The sequence below is a fragment of the Heloderma suspectum genome, chromosome 1, assembly GCF_057233095.1.
Source record: "Heloderma suspectum isolate Gila_16-S chromosome 1, 16-S_ref, whole genome shotgun sequence".
Taxonomy (NCBI): Eukaryota; Metazoa; Chordata; class Lepidosauria; order Squamata; family Helodermatidae; genus Heloderma; species Heloderma suspectum.
The window spans coordinates 326,337,469-326,353,317 of record NC_139458.1 but is presented as its reverse complement, the minus strand read 5'-3'; the positions used below and the strand labels follow the sequence as shown (position 1 = coordinate 326,353,317).

The following is a 15,849-nucleotide window of genomic DNA, read 5'->3' as shown; positions in this document are numbered from 1 at the left end:
TTATACTAGACTAATGATGTGAGTTTTATTCTTCCTTCTTGAACTGGGTGTGAGGGCTCCTGCACAGAAGGGATTCCATCTCCATGAGACTAAGGGCCCTTCTACATGGGAGGTTTTATCTGTTGCTGCTGTAACTTAAAGTCACGGGGACACATGATGTTGTGGCCAATCCGCAGCCAGCCAGCTGCATCTTTCTTGAAAAGCCGCATTTTCTGAAAGTCCTTTTACTCCATATGTTTTAGTTAAAGTGGCTCCCAGGCAGTTCCCCAATAGTATGCCTCGACCCTTCGCATTAAATGCTGGGCGTTCCTCTGTGATGTGGCTGTGACCTGGCAGTGAGGTGGTCAAGGGGTGGGGCTGCTCCTCCCCATCCCCCATTCTCTCTTTCCCCCCAGTTGCAACTTGCAGTAGGGCTGCTTTCACAATAAGTAACCTCCTTTTCCCATTCATAGTATCAGTAGCCCTGTTTCATTCACAATAGTGGAGTAGCCAATTTATATGTAGTGCACAATAAAGAATACACAAAGCAGAAGGAGAAAGGGCAGCCAGCTGCTATTGCGCAGTTGTATGATACACCTGCAACTTCGCCGTCGTGCAATGCACCTACAACTAAGGAAAACATGGAGTGGTGAACACAAGAGGTAAAACAGTAAGAGGATAAAAAGATTGAAGCACCAGGCTAAAATTATGCTATTTTTAAAAACAGAACACCAACAGAAACTGTGACCGGTCAATTAAGGAATGCCTCCTGGAACAGTGCTGTTTTCAGGAGGTGCCGGAAACAGCACAGTGTTGGTGCCTGTCTGACCTCCAGGGGCAGGGAATTCCAAAGAAAGGGGGCCACCACACTGAAGGCTCTTCTCGTGGTGGACTCCAATCGGGCCATAGGCCCATGTGAAACCACCAGGAACATGCCCTCCAATGACCTCAGTGATGGGGCAGGTTGCTAAGGGAGAAGGTGCTTTCTCAGGTATCCCAGTCCCAAGTTGTTTAGGCTTTGCACCTGGCACTAAAACCTTAAACCTGGACCAGTAGCGAATAGGCAGCCAATGGAGTTCCCTCAGCAAAGGAATTGCATGCTGAAAAGGGGCAACTTCCAACAATACTGCTCTTTAAAACCGCTTTCCATCAACATACCTGAAAAAGAGGTGAAGCCAACTGGCCTGTAATTACAAAGGTATCCCCCTGAATCCCTTTTACAAAACTGATGTTACATTAGCCATTCTCCAGTTCTCTGGTACAGACGCTGATCTTAGGGACATGTTACATATTTTTGTTAGAAGATCAACAATTTCACATTTGAGTTCTTCAAGATCTCTAGGATGGATACCATCTGGACCCAGTGATTTATTAACTTTCAATTTGTCAGTAAGTTTGAGAACTGTTGTTTAGGGAAGAACCCAAAACAGGGACAAATATGACAATTCTGATGTCCGCTTTCCTCTCACATGGTCTGCCCAACACTCCTTGCCATATTTCCCCCTTGCCCATGATGTCCAAGGCTATCCTTTCCATAACAGATACAAACGTTGCTTCAGTCAAGTTCAAGTTTAGTGTGGTTGTAAAGCAATCTATGTTTGCTTTTGATAGCTGTGTTTAATTGTACACAGCTTGACATTCAAAGGCTACTAGCACAAAAGTTCAATCACTCCATCATTGCATAAAGACCAGAAAAAGTATCAGATCGATTTTTGCTTCTTCCCAGGTCTCAGAGGCAATCCTTTCATTCTGTTCTGTTTGGTGCTTTATTGAAGGAAGTAGAACACCAGTATTTAACAACTATCAAGGAAAAGCCACAGAGGTAATTGAAAACTGTTGTTGTTAGCAATGTGACATCAGATTATAGGAAATCATTTATTAGGAAAGGGCTTGAGTGCATGCAACCTAATGCTTTCCCACATCACTTAAACATAGTGGTTTGGCACTTTTGCTCAAAATAATGTTTTTTCCCTCAGGTGTAAGACATGAATTACATAAATATTATTTTATTTGTTTCTTATTTCTTATTCTATTATAAAAAGTCTTGGTTTGATAGATATTGTGAACAGAGAGTTATAACTTTTTAAACATAAAATGCATGCATGCATTAATGAATTTTGAGATTATGAGAAGAGTTCAGAGTAAGTTTCCCATCCTTTACATTATAGGTAGTGCAATCATATTCTTTCTATATACAAAGAGGACTTCCTCCTCCTCCTTAATAGTATGGAGCTACCCTGGAATTAGGGAATGTCTCAGCACATGTAGACAGGCCAGGAGGGGCATAAGCAACTATATTCTACCAAGTCAAAACTTTTGGTCCCTGTAGCTCAGTTCTGTCTATCCTTACTGGCAGTGACTCTCCAGGGCTTCAGACAGGGGCCTTTGCCAGCTCTACCTGGAGATGCCAGAGGTTGAACCTGTGATGTTTGGCATGCAAAGCATATCCTCTGCTACTGCACTGCAACCCCTCCTCACCACCTGAGACTTTGGAGATTCATTGCCAGACAGTGCAAATGGCAGCAGAACTGGAGAATCGCTCTGCAATTTAAGCCAGCTTCTTCCTAGCCACACAGAGGATACTCCAAGTCTGTGCCAGAAAAGGGTGTTTGTGGTTGTTGTTACTGTCATATGTTTCCCAAGCAGGCACTCTCAACATGAAATAACATGCTGCTGCTACATCACCTGGATGCATGATCTCCCAGTTTCACCACACTCAGCTCTTCCCATTCTCCATATTACAGAGACTCTTGCAACAGGCAATCTCAGGAGGCACAGTCAGCTACTCAAAACCCCATTGCTGTGGGCTGCTTAGGGAAGTGCCAGGATTGGAGCCCTATATAAACAAAATGGCCTAGAAGACCAATCGGGAAAATTATTAATTGCTTCTTTCTTTCATTGCAGGCCCTTCAGTCATGGCAGAAACCGAGATCCCACCAGAGCTATTTAGTTTTAATGGATGTTACTTTTTATCACACGTTGTTGAACTGGAATATCTCAAGACATTAGAAGATTTTGTAGTCAGGGATAGCGATATATTTTTAATCACTTATCCAAAATCTGGTAAGAATTCTATATAATAAAGTTATTTTTGAAGGGATAGGAGGTTTCTTTTGAACGTTAAGAATTCCAAGGCTACAATCCAGGACAGATGTACCTGGGAGTAAGACCCAATTGAATGCAATGGGGCTTACCTCTGGGTAGGCATGCATAGGATTGCGCTATAAGATACATGGACCAAATCTAACGTTGGATATATTGCCATCTTTGACTGCTCTATGAGAGTATTAGAGATTATTTAAAAGCACATGCTAAGCCACTTTAGGAAGGGCAGTTGCTGAGTGGTAGAGCACATAGTTTCTGTGCAAAAGGTCTCAGGCTGAACCTCTGGCATCTCCAGGTACAGCTGAGTCAGATCCCCATCTGAAAACCTAAACAGCCACTGCCAGCCAGTGGAGCCAGTACTGGCCTGACTGGGTGTTCGGCAGCTTCCTCCTTTAATAATAGCAAATCTTCAGTACATTATGTGTGCAACCTATTCACACTAGCAATGCTCCTCCTATTAATTTCTCCTCAAATGTGTCCACATTCCAGATCAATCTGCACATCGATTGGACTGGCATTTAAATTTAATGCCTTTCACACTGCTCCAAATGCAGCAATACATTTCTCCAAATTACTTTTTGAAAGAATACATGAACTGGGGTCCCCACCCTTTTTAGACCCATGGCCACATTTGGGAATGTGAGAAACTGCTGTAAGCACCACCATAAAATGGCTCACATTGAAGATGTGGCTCATCAGTAGTCACATAAGGTGTCAGGGAGTAGAGAGCCTCATGGGGCATCATTGGAGGTCCCCATGGGGTGTTACAGCACCCATGTGCACCGCATTGGGATCTCCTGAATGAACAATTGTACAATAATACAATTAATACAAGAATTAAATAAATTATTTTACAAAGTACAACACGTACTGTCTACAAAGTAATGTCTTCATTTTATGCATGCAATAATGTTAGGTCAAGTTCCACATAGCTCAATGGTTGTGCTGGTTCAGCTGGAGACCTGTCTGAAATGAAAAAGCCATTACCTACCAGTGTGGAAAATACTGGTGTGGATGGGGCAATGGCCTGAATCTGTGTAATAAGACAACTTCATAGATCTTCCCATTTTTTCCACTCATTATGATCAAGTTCCAAACACCCTTTCCAAGTCATTGAAACAAGAGATGTTTCCATTTACATAACTATAACTTGAGCTAGGCTCCATTCTTGCGTGTGTGTGTGGGGGGGTGTATGTACACGCGTGTGCATTTGTCTATGATGGGGGGGCTCTGGGTGTGGATGGGGTTTTTATTGGGTTTTATTGATTTTAAATACTTCCCTTCCAAACCCCAGCAATATGTCAGAGGATATAGCAAGGTGTGTTCACACATGGAAAATATGTTTACATATAGAAATGAACTTGATCTTATGCCATCTCTCTGATCATCAGTGTCACCCCAAAATTGAGATTTCTATTCCTCCCTCTCATCTCAGCATATTCGACACAGAATGAATGCGGTAGCATTACTGCAGCAAATGGTTACTGTGAAATAAGGTCTCAGTGGCTCTGTTTTTGCTCGAATTCTGTTGGCACTCAACACTTGAGTTTGATATTAAAAGGAGTGATAGAGGAAATAATTTGATAAGTTTTAAATGGAATGAGCCCACGCATTACTTCATAAACATTCCCAAACTGTATTTGTTTTTAAAAGGAAAGGTAGCGTTAATCATACCAGCCATATTATTGATCCAAATGCATACCAGCATAGTTTAGCCCTGTTGCTATAGATTTAGCCCAAGTAATACAAATATGTCTTATAATGAAGGCAATTTTAAGCTAACTTGGGAATAAGACCATCATCATTGAATATGCCTAGTGATATAGCCTGCCTCATCATCAAATTATATAATTGCTGGCCTTAGATAGTTCTGCTCTGGAAATCAGAATGACTCTACATCTGCTCCTTGGTAATATATGGCTATGTCAATCTTGGGTCATTCAGTAATGTTTTAAACAAGTTTGTTTTCCTTTGCAGGAACGGTGTGGACCCAGAACATTTTGTGCTTGATTTTGTATGAAGGCCACCGGAATGGAACTGAGAATGTTAGCACATATCATCGGGCTCCATTTCTAGATTATAATGTAACTAATGTGGACTTTACCCAGCAGCCATCACCTCGTGTCATCATGGCCCACCTGCCCTATTATTTGGTTCCAAAGGGACTGAAAGGCAAAAAAGCAAAAGTAAGCAAATCTTGTTATGCTTTTCTAATTAAAATATTAACTATCCACTGCTCAGCTGCTGAATGCAAAAACTATATATACATACTTGCATGCATGCATATGCTAAGACACCTGTCAGGACTGATGCTGAGCGCAGGGAGATAGTTAGCAGCTCAGATTCAGAAGAGGAGCAGCCAGAACTGGGGGAGGTTTTTTCACAGGCCAGTTCAGATATGGATAGGCGAGCTTCTCAGGTTACCAGCTCCCAGATGGCCGGGCATAAAGCGTCATCCTCACCCGCCTCTGTGAGAAGCAGCGAGCAGGAGGAGGAGGGGCGTGAGGTCTGTGACATAAGAGATGCGAGGCAGCAGCGCAGAGCTAAGAGGGAAACGTCAGGGGCGGAGCTTAGACGTTCGAACCGGTTAGCGAGCCGTGAGAGGCTACGCAGGGGAGCAGCAGGCGAGGGGCAGAACCTCCCTCTCTAAGTTAGCCTAGTCAGCCAGCCGCCCTTTCAAACTGCGGGCAACCCTCCTTTATTCCCACTTGAATCCCCTGGAGGCATTCCTTTGTAGCCAGAGAGTCTTCGAGGATTTGCATCTGTAATGAGCCTGTGAGGAATGAATTAAAGGCGTGAGCCTGAAGCCTCTCTTTTTGTGTGTTTGTGAGGGCTTGTGGAAAGAGGGAGTTCAAGGGAACCCTGTCAACACCTGTGATTAGGAAGGGGTGTGAACAGTGCAGCATAGATAGCAGCAGTAGAAAAATAACTTGATTAAACGGGATGTTTAAATAAAGATGCTCACACCAATCTGCAGGATGTGTGAAGAGGAGTCAGAGCTGCACATTGGCAGTCCTTTGAAAAAGATGGAAAAATGCTACCAGACCGAAGTCTGGCAGTGAAGGGAAGGTGGTGTGGTAGAAACAAGGGCCAAATCCAGCCCCCTTTTACCTGAACAGCAGATCTAATGTTTAACTTTTTGAAAGGGCTCCACACTAGTAGCTTGCGCTGTTGGATTGGAGAAGATTGTTTGTTTGCACCAGCAATTTCCCATTTACACACTTAATGTTCTAAGTGGATTGGGGCCCTGTGCCTTTTCTAGGCAAACAGTTTAATAGGCACCTTGATTCCCCCGAAAATAGCTTATTTATTGGTTTTCAGTAAACAGCCAGTTTCACTGAATAAGGTCTGGTCAAACCTTAAGATTGCACTGTTTGTAGATGACAACCTGCATGTTGACAGAAATGATTGTAAATAGATTCACACTTGCATATAGTCAAAGGTTTAGAATTCTCTGATATCAGAAAAATAATGCACCATTACAAGGATTACAAGCTACAGCCGACAATGTCTGAACCCCCCATAAAATTCTGTGAATGGTGCAGGGCGATGGTGACCTAATGCCCACCTTTGAAAGCATCCTTAGTAAGAAGATCCCCCACTTGCAGTCTGAAATGGGTCAGCTCACTAGGAAGGAGATGGTTTAGCTAACAAGGCATGCGCTCACCCACTGGCTCAGACAGAGATGCTTTCCAATGCGATTCATTTTAAAATCATGTTTTCATCCATTCGGATTTGTTCCACCCGTGGTACACGCAGCCAATTAAAGCGGCTTATACATGAGAAAAAAAATGCTTTCGCATGGCAGACTGCATGAGGAACTGCATTAATTCTGGCAGTTTCTGCCCAAATTAATTAATGTGGGTGGAGTCTGGCGGCATCAACAAGTCATTAAACTTATTTGCAGGTCCGCTGCAGCATATAAGCGGAGATTGAAAACAAAAGGCAAAGCAATCCCCACACCTCTCTCCCCTCCCATGTTGAGTAAGTGCGATTAAAGACAGTGGATTTACTGATGAGTAGACAAGCTTATCTGGTGTTTTCAGCTCATTCGGCTGAGCATAGCCATGTGAACTGTGTGTGTGTTATTCACAGTTCCGGAAGTGCAAAGGAGCGAATGAGCGGAGATTTAAAAAAACATTTCATCCCAAACACTGAGGAGATTTTAAAAACATTGTCACTACAGACGTCCGCTGCCCAGCCTAGGGCTTGTCCAGTGATCAGCCCCTCACCAGGAAGTGACAGCCTGCCTCAGCATCATCCAGCCAAAACTCTCAGGGCAGCATGTCTGTGTGTGTGTGTGTGCGTGTGTGTGCATGCGTGTGTGGGTGGGGGGAGAATTAGCATACTGCAGGAAAAGGAAAAGGTATCTTCTCTCACACAAAATAGCCAAGATCAGCACAGAGAGCTGTGCTTTTTATAGGTGCATTTTTTGGCTAGTTTTTCCTTGAGGCAGAGAAATACAGAGCACAATGGAGAGAACTGGGAAGGCAGGGGGAAGGAGAAGGAGAAGCAGCATGGCAGGAGACTCTTCTCTTCATGTGGGGACATCCCTTTAAAGAAAATGTTCAGTAAGCCTTTGCAGATTATGCGATGGTGCGTGGAGTGGTTTTTTTTTTTTTTTTAAAGGATCCCAAAAGCAACATGCTGACTTTCTCAGGAGAAAGCTTCATTGAAGAGAATGTGATTGACTTCTGAGCAGTTATCCATGCCAGCTAGTTGTTCCTTGAGGCAAAGAAAAAAGACAACGGAGAGAATGTCCCTCATTCATTAAGCTTATTCGAAGGGGTGGGAGGTGCGCATTAACAAACACACACACACACACACACAACTTGATGGTCAGTGGAGGGCGAAGCTGACAAGAAGGGTTAACTCCTTCCATTCCTGTCAGCTAAGTTCCACCCTTAGGTGACGTCCTTGCAGTGCTGAAGCCACTACTACTTCCCCTGGAGTAGCACCACAAGCTTACGACAAACTGAGTCGCCAAATGCAGGCAAGTCATGGTAAGCAAAACATCGGTCACAAATGGCGTTTGCAAAAATGCAGTTTTTACGGCAAGAAAATCCACAGGTGATGTGGAGTGGAGGTTATATCGTGTGTCATGCCAATATGTGATGCACTGTAACACCAAAGTAAATTCCTCATGTAGATGGGTCCCAGGACAAGCTGAAAAAGAGCCTTCTGCTAAATCCCTGCATGGAACAAGCCCTTTTGAACCATTGCATGGTCTCTTTTTATCACAATCTCACAATATTCTATCCACATCTAATAAAGTGGGCAGGGGATCGTGGCTTGCCAGCAATTTGTTCCCAAAATTGAAAGAAAGAAAGAAAGAAAGAAAGAAAAGGTTTACAAAATGGTGTGTATGGCATCTTGTTACATCCACAGTTTTACAAAAAATGTGATTAGATGTGTACTCTTGCATAAGTATCCAGATGGATGCATGGTCTCAAAAATGTGTAACATTGAAAAAGTAAACAAAATACTTCACATACTGTATATTATGTTTATTATTATTTATAGCTTGTAAGCTTTTATAATAAAAGGTAGGTCACAAGTGAGTACAAGTAATGAAATTTACATGAATTTTGTTTTGTGCATTCCCAAATATCTGTTAATTTACTGGAAAGGCTAAACAATGTTTTCATCTTGCAGATCATTTATGTATACAGAAATCCTAAAGATGCTATGGTATCCTTATTTTGTTACTTAAACATGACAGAACGATTAGAAAAACTATCCAGTTTGGAGGACTTCATGAAGAAGTATTTAGCTGGGAAAGGTAACACTGGAAAGTGGCACTGTTGGGAAAAAAAACATTTAAACAGAATAAACTAGACTACAAGCAACTATAAAGAACAAATAGACTTTTCTTAACTCCTGTCCAAAAGTCTGCTGAGCAAGATTAGAATGCTTCAGAAGTGCTCTTCTGCTGGTGGGGCAGCGTGACTATCCCAGAGTCCCCCCGTACACCCACAGAAAGCTTTGCAGGCATAGGAGTACCACCAGCAATGTTTCCAGCATTAGTGGGCAATTCAAGGACTTTTTAGAGGGGAGAGGGGGTGGACTTGGATCCATCTGATCCTTCACCACCATACTCCCCTATCATCCCCTGGATCAGGCCCCATGACTATGCTGCCTGAAACTGTCATTGTTCATTTCTCTCTGCCAAATTAGTATGTTCCCACACCTCCTGCCCATGTTGCAGTGAGCTGGCAGGACTTTGAAAGTGGTGGATCATCTGCCATGTAACTCTCCCTCACCCAGTAAACACTTAGGATTACTCTTCCCCTTACATCTGAGGAAGAGAACGGGGTCTTTAAACTCCATAGATAGCTCAGATGTATAATTTGCACTCACCTGCTCATCTGGGGCAAGAAGCAATAAACTCAGAAGGGCGCCAGAGTAGGAAATTACTCTGTGATCTGCCAGCTGTGTATGTGAATTTATTTATTTATTTATTACATTTCTATACTACTCAATAGCTGAAGCTCTGTGTACCCAGCCAGACCCCCCCCCCTCTCTCTGTAGTGTACAGGCATCAGGGAGGGAGAGACAGACAGACAGACAGACAGACAGACAGACAGGCAGACAAGAAAGTGCAGATGTAATCCTAAACCATGTTTAAAGCCAACCAGGGAAGGAACAGGGGAATTATTGTTGGAGAGAGGGAGGGGTGGAGCCATTTGACCCTACTTGTTAACCATGGTTAAAAGATCAGCAGTGTTACACTTGAAGCAGCTCTTGGACATTCGTTGCAACTGTTGCTGCGTGGGAAAGCTTATGGCCCGGCCCAGTTTCTATAACAAATGTGATGAGGGAGGAACATTGAACAAAGTTGTCAATTTATTTTTCTTTCTTTGCTTGACCAACAGTTCCTTCCAATTTGATCTTTGATCATGTGAAAGGGTGGTACACCCATAAGAATGACTTCAATATTCTCTTCCTTTCCTATGAGGAGATGGTTAAGGTGAGATACTAGTCACTTTTCTTCTTATGAGCCAATATGTCTCAGTGGATAAATTGTTCAACTTTAGCAGGTGGAATCCCAGCTGTACCAAGGACTTTTACTAAGTAAAGTAAAGATGGCCTCCTTAAGTAAGAGTTTGGGAGCTGTGGAATCATTGTACTGGTACAACCACCTCTTTTTTATTTTTATTTTATTTGTAATATTTATATACTGCTAAATATATAAATCCCTACACGGATTTGTGCAAGTAAGTAGGGTTTTTATTGCTGTTTCAGACATGAGTTTTCCATATCCACATCTTAACGAAGCAAAGGAGGGAGAAGGGAATGGCGTTTCTTTGAAATTTCCAAATGGCCAGACTCTTTTTTGGACTCTGGGGACATTAGAAAAACACCCCCTGCCTTGGTTTTCCACCCCTGCTCTCCCTCTTCCCTTCTTTAAGAAATCAGCAGGTAATATGTACATCCAAACAGCCCATGAAGACTGTTAAAGCCCAGTGGGACTGCTTATGTCACTGCACCCTAGGATTAAGGTGTGGATTATAGTGATGCCAGCCCTGTAGGGTAACAGGGATGGGAGACATAAACATTGCAAAGTGCTTTTCATGCTTTCAGTGCTAGCGGTATTAACAACAATAATAATAGTAATAATAATAATAGCAACATGAAATAGAAACATCAGCTGCATCCTGGCTTGCAATTAGAGTAAGATGCTTCTTGAAAAACAGGACACTTTGAGAGGCGGGTGGGGGCAGCAGCTTGGTAAGTGCCCAACAAAGCCGGGCATAGTTGAGTCCGTCCATCTCTATCTGCGGCAATTCTGCAGCTTTTGGGGGGGAAATGTGCATTTCCAGAAAGTCGTTTTAGTGTGTTGCTTTTCCTTAAATGCGGCTCCTGAGCAGTGTGCCCAGTCCCTCGCATTAAATCCTGGGTGTGCCTCTGTGACCAGCTGTGACCTGGCAGTGACATGGTCAAGGGATGGGGCCACCCTACCCCCTTTCCCTCTTTTCTCCCAATAAAGAATGCACAGAGGGGAAGGAGAAAGAGGCGAGGGGCCAGTAGCAGGAGCCCGCAGCGGCGATATTTCACAGTCCCGTTACTGTGACATACTCATAACTGACGAGGAAGCAATACTCAGAGGGGAAGGAGAAAGGGCAGCCACTACACAGAAGCCTTTGAGTCAGTCATTCTGCAGTTATGCGGAGTTGCCCCGTTGTAGTGGTTTCCTACCTGCATTCCCAGACAGAAGCCTTTGAGTCAGTCATTCCACTGTTACGCAGTCTCCCTCAGTCACCCCTTCACACCAGTCACCCTTATACAAGCCTGCTTGTCCCACTGATTTCTCCCAGGCATTCAGCAGCATATAATAAGTGTTTAATCGATCCTGGAATGTCTTATGGTTAGGGTTGTTTGTTTTTGACATTGTTTGTTTGAAGTTGTTTTAGACAGATGTTTCTTTCATGTATATTGTCTGTTCGTGTGTTTTTTATGTAAATTGTTTTTAATCTCTGTATATTATATTTTTAATGTTTTTAATCTTTGTAAACCGCCCAGAGAGCTCCGGCTATTGGGCAGTATAGAAATGTAAATAATAATAATAATAATAATAATAATAATAATAATAATAATAATAGAATCATAGAATCATAGAATAGTAGGGCTGGAAGGGGCCTACAAGGCCATCGAGTCCAACCCCCTGCTCAATGCAGGAATCCAGGTCAGAGCATCCCTGACAAATGGCTGTCCTGCCTCGTCTTGAAGGCCTCCAGTGTGGGAGAGCCCACCACCTCCCCAGGTAATTGGTTCCATTGTCGTATTGCTCTTACAGTCAGGAAATTTTTCCTGATGTTCAGCCGGAATCTGGCTTCCTGTAACTTGAGCCCATTATTCCGTGTCCTGCACTCTGGGATGATCAAGAAGAGATCCTGGCCTTCTTCTCTGTGACAACCTTTCAAGTACTTGAAGAGTGCTATCATATCTCCCCTCAGTCTTCTCTTCTCAAGGCTAAACATGCCCAGTTCTTTCAGTCTCTCTTCATAGGGCTTTGTTTCCAGTCCCCTAATCATCTTTGTTGCCCTCCTCTGAACCCTCTCCAGTTTGTCTGCATCCTTCTTAAATTGTGGTGCCCAGAACTGGACACAGTACTCCAGATGAGGCCTAACCAGTGCTGAGTAGAGGGGAACTAGTACTTCCCGGGATTTGGAAGCGATGCTTCTGTGAATGCAGCCCAAAAGAGCATTGGCCTTTTTTGCAGCCACATCACATTGTTGGCTCATATTCAGCTTGTGATCGACAACAATTCCAAGATCCTTCTCGCTTGTAGTGTGGTTGAGCCACGTATCTCCCATCTTGTAACTGTGCATTTGGTTTCTTTTTCCTAGGTGCAGAACTTGGCATTTATCCCTATGAAATGTCATTCTGTTGTTTTCTGCCCAGCGCTCCAGTCTATCCAGATCACTTTGAATTTTGTTTCTGTCTTCCAAAGTATTAGCTATCCCGCCCAATTTTGTGTCATCTGCAAATTTGATCAGCATTCCCTGCACCTTCTCCTCCAAGTCATTAATAAAAACGTTGAAGAGCACTGGGCCCAGGACTGAGCCCTGCGGTACCCCACTCGTTACCTCTCCCCAGTTTGAGAAGGTCCCATTGAGAAGCACTCTTTGAGTCCGATTCTGTAGCCAACTGTGGATCCACCAGATCGTTGTTTCATCTAGCCCACTTTGAGCTAGTTTGCTCATCAGGATATCATGGGGCACTTTGTCGAAAGCTTTGCTGAAGTCGAGCTATATGATGTCTACAGCATTCCCATGGTCTACAAGGGAGGTTACTTGATCAAAAAATGAGATCAGATTTGTCTGGCAGGACTTGTTTTTGACAAATCCATGTTGGCTTCGAGTAATCACGGCATTGTTGTCAAGGTGCTTCCAGATGGATTGCTTTATGATCTGCTCCAGAATTTTCCCAGGGATTGATGTCAGACTGACTGGTCTGTAGTTCCCAGGTTCCTCCTTTTTACCCTTTTTGAAGATAGGGACAACGTTAGCCCTCCTCCAGTCATCTGGCACTTCCCCCGTCCTCCATGATTTCTCAAAGAGAATAGACAGCGGTTCTGAGAGTTCTTCTGCCAGTTCCTTTATGACTCTAGGATGCAGTTCATCTGGCCCTGGAGATTTGAACTCATTCAAAGTAATGAGGTGTTCCTTGACCATATGCCTGTCTATCTCAAGCTGCAATCCTGCCCCTTCAGCCTGTACTTCGCCTTTGCCAGGGGGGTCATAGACCCTCTTTTGGGAGAAGACTGAGCCAAAGTAGGAATTGAGCACCTCTGCCTTTTCTTTGTCATCTGTTATCGTTTTGCCATCCTTATTTAATAGCTGAACCACCATTTCTTTCCTCTGCCTTTTACTATGCACGTAGCTGAAGAAAGCCTTTTTGTTGTTTTTAACATCCCTCGCTAACCTCAGCTCATTCTCAGCTTTAGCCTTCCTGACGCCATCCCTGCAATTCTGTGCTATCTGCCTGTACTCTTCCTTTGTTACTTGGCCTTCTTTCCACTTCCTATATGTGTCCTTTTTTGTTTTCAGGTCATCCCTAAGCTTATTGTGAAGCCACATTGGCTTCTTCTGTTGTCTTCCACCTTTTCTTCTTGTTGGAATTGCTTGTGATTGTGCCTTGAGAATTTCCTTTTTTAAAAGCTCCCACCCATCTTGGACTCCTTTTCTCGCTAGCATTGCTTGCCATGGGACCTTACTGATCATTGTTCTGAGTTTATGAAAATCAGCTTTCCTAAAATCCAGGGTACACGTTTGACTACACTCGGATTTTGCTTCCCTTAGAACCAAGAACTCAAGTACAACATGGTCGCTTTCCCCCAGAGTTCCTGTAACTGCTACTTTATCCACGAAGTCATCTCTGTTGGTTAGGATCAAGTCAAGGATAGCCGATCCTCTAGTTCCTTCCTCTACTTTCTGTAGGAGGAAGTTATCCGCCACACAAGTCAGGAATTTCCTGGAGGGGCCATGTTTTGCAGAATTTGTCTCCCAACAAATATCGGGGAAATTGAAGTCCCCCATTACTACTACATCATGCTTCCTTAAAACATTGGCTATTTGCTTTTCAAAAGTTTCATCCTTGTCTTCTCCTTGATTGGGTGGCCGGTAATAGACTCCAACCACCAGGTTCCTTTTATTCTTTGCTCCATTTATTTCAACCCAGATGCTCTCGATGGGGCTACCAAGCTCCTCCTCCTGTATTTCTGTGCAGAGATATGTATTTTTCACATACAGTGCAACCCCACCTCCCTTTCTGTTCCTCCTGTTCTTTTTGAACAAGTTATATCCTTCAATTGCTGTATTCCAGTCATGAGAGTCATCCCACCAAGTCTCAGTTATACCTATCAGGTCATAATTTCCCTCTTGTATTAAGAGTTCAAGTTTGTTCTGTTTGTTTCCCATACTCTGGGCATTAGTATATAGACATCGAAGACCATGTGCTTCATAGTCTGGCTTTCTTCCTACATGTGTCTGAAGACTATTATTGGGTGCTATCAGAGCTGTTCTCTCCATTGCAGTGCATGCGCCTATGTCCATCGTTACCCCCAACATTACATCTCCCTTCCCCATAGGATTCAGTTTAAAGCCCTCCTGATGAAGTTCTTCATGCTGTGGCCAAACACATTCTTCCCAGCCTTTGTGAGGTGCAACCCATCCCTAGCCAACAGCCCATCTTCCAGGAAGTATAGCCCGTGGTCCCAGAATCCAAATCTCTCTCGTCGGCACCACCTTCGTAGCCAGTCATTCACCCGGAGTATTTTTTGTTCCCTTTCTATCCCTCTTCTAACTACTGGAAGAATGGATGAGAAAACTATCTGGGCCCCAAAGTTCTTGAGTTTCCTTCCCAAAGCTTCAAAGTCTGACGTGATCTCTTCATAGCTCCGCTTGGCGGTATCATTTGTTCCCACATGGATGAGAAGAAAGGGATACCTGTCAGTGGGCTTTATGAGTGCAGGCAACCTTTCAGTCACGTCTCTAATCTGTCCTCCCAGGAGACAACATACCTGGCGAGTCCATGGGTCTTCGCGACATACTTGGGTCTCGATCCCACGCAGCAAGGAGTCTCCCACTACTACCACTCTTCTCTTCTTCTTCTTGTAGGCCTGGGTTTCATCGCCTCTGTTTGACTGACCTTTAGCCTCTTGCTCATTCTCATGCAGGTTCCCCTGTGATTCTTCCTCCGCAGGCTGTCCTCCAGTCTCATCTGCAAGTACCTGGAATCGGTTCCACAGCTCCACTGCTTCCACCGGTGCAGAGTGGCGTCTAGTTCTTCTTCTCCTAACTGTCACCCTTTTCCAAGGAGTATCCTCGAGTCCATTTTTCTTCACCTCAGCATTTCCCACTGCCTCATCTTGCTGTTGCTCTTCAAGCTTCTGGTCTGCCCTTTGCTGCTGTAGTTCCCCCATTCTGTCCAAGAACTCTTCGTGTTCTCTTATTCCCCGGAGGGTCGACAGTCGCCGCTCCAGTCCACTTACTTTTTCCTGCAGCAGCGTGATCAACTTGCACTTGTTGCAGGTGTAGGCCATGTTGTTCTCCGGCAAGAAAACAAACATTGCACACACCTTGCAGGTCACCACCACTGGAGAGTCTTGTCCTTCCATAGCCTCTTTTCCCTTTTTGTGTCTAGCTTTGTGATTGTTCTAGACTAGCCTGTGCCTGCTCCTCTACTCAGTAGAGGTTAAAAGCAGAGTCCCACTGGTGTGAAAGTGTGTGTTACAAGACAAATAAATGGAAAAAAGTTAGT

General features: G+C 43.9%; 1 protein-coding gene across 2 annotated transcripts in view; it reads left to right on the top strand.

The window, feature by feature from the left end:
* Positions 1–1,655: 1,655 nt before the first annotated feature.
* Positions 1,656–15,849, top strand: part of LOC146359454 (amine sulfotransferase-like) — a 28,581-nt gene continuing 14,387 nt past the window's right edge. Inside the window, exons 1-5 of one of the 2 annotated variants that reach the window (XM_084827361.1) lie at positions 1,656–1,801; positions 2,884–3,042; positions 5,062–5,270; positions 8,740–8,866; positions 9,960–10,054. In XM_084827361.1, the coding sequence (XP_084683487.1) occupies positions 2,895–3,042; positions 5,062–5,270; positions 8,740–8,866; positions 9,960–10,054 (579 nt within the window). In that variant the 5' untranslated portion in view covers positions 1,656–1,801; positions 2,884–2,894. Of the gene's footprint in view, positions 1,802–2,883; positions 3,043–5,061; positions 5,271–7,462; positions 8,078–8,739; positions 8,867–9,959; positions 10,055–15,849 lie in introns of those variants that run through there. The other variant, XM_084827362.1, reaches the window with a different exon arrangement.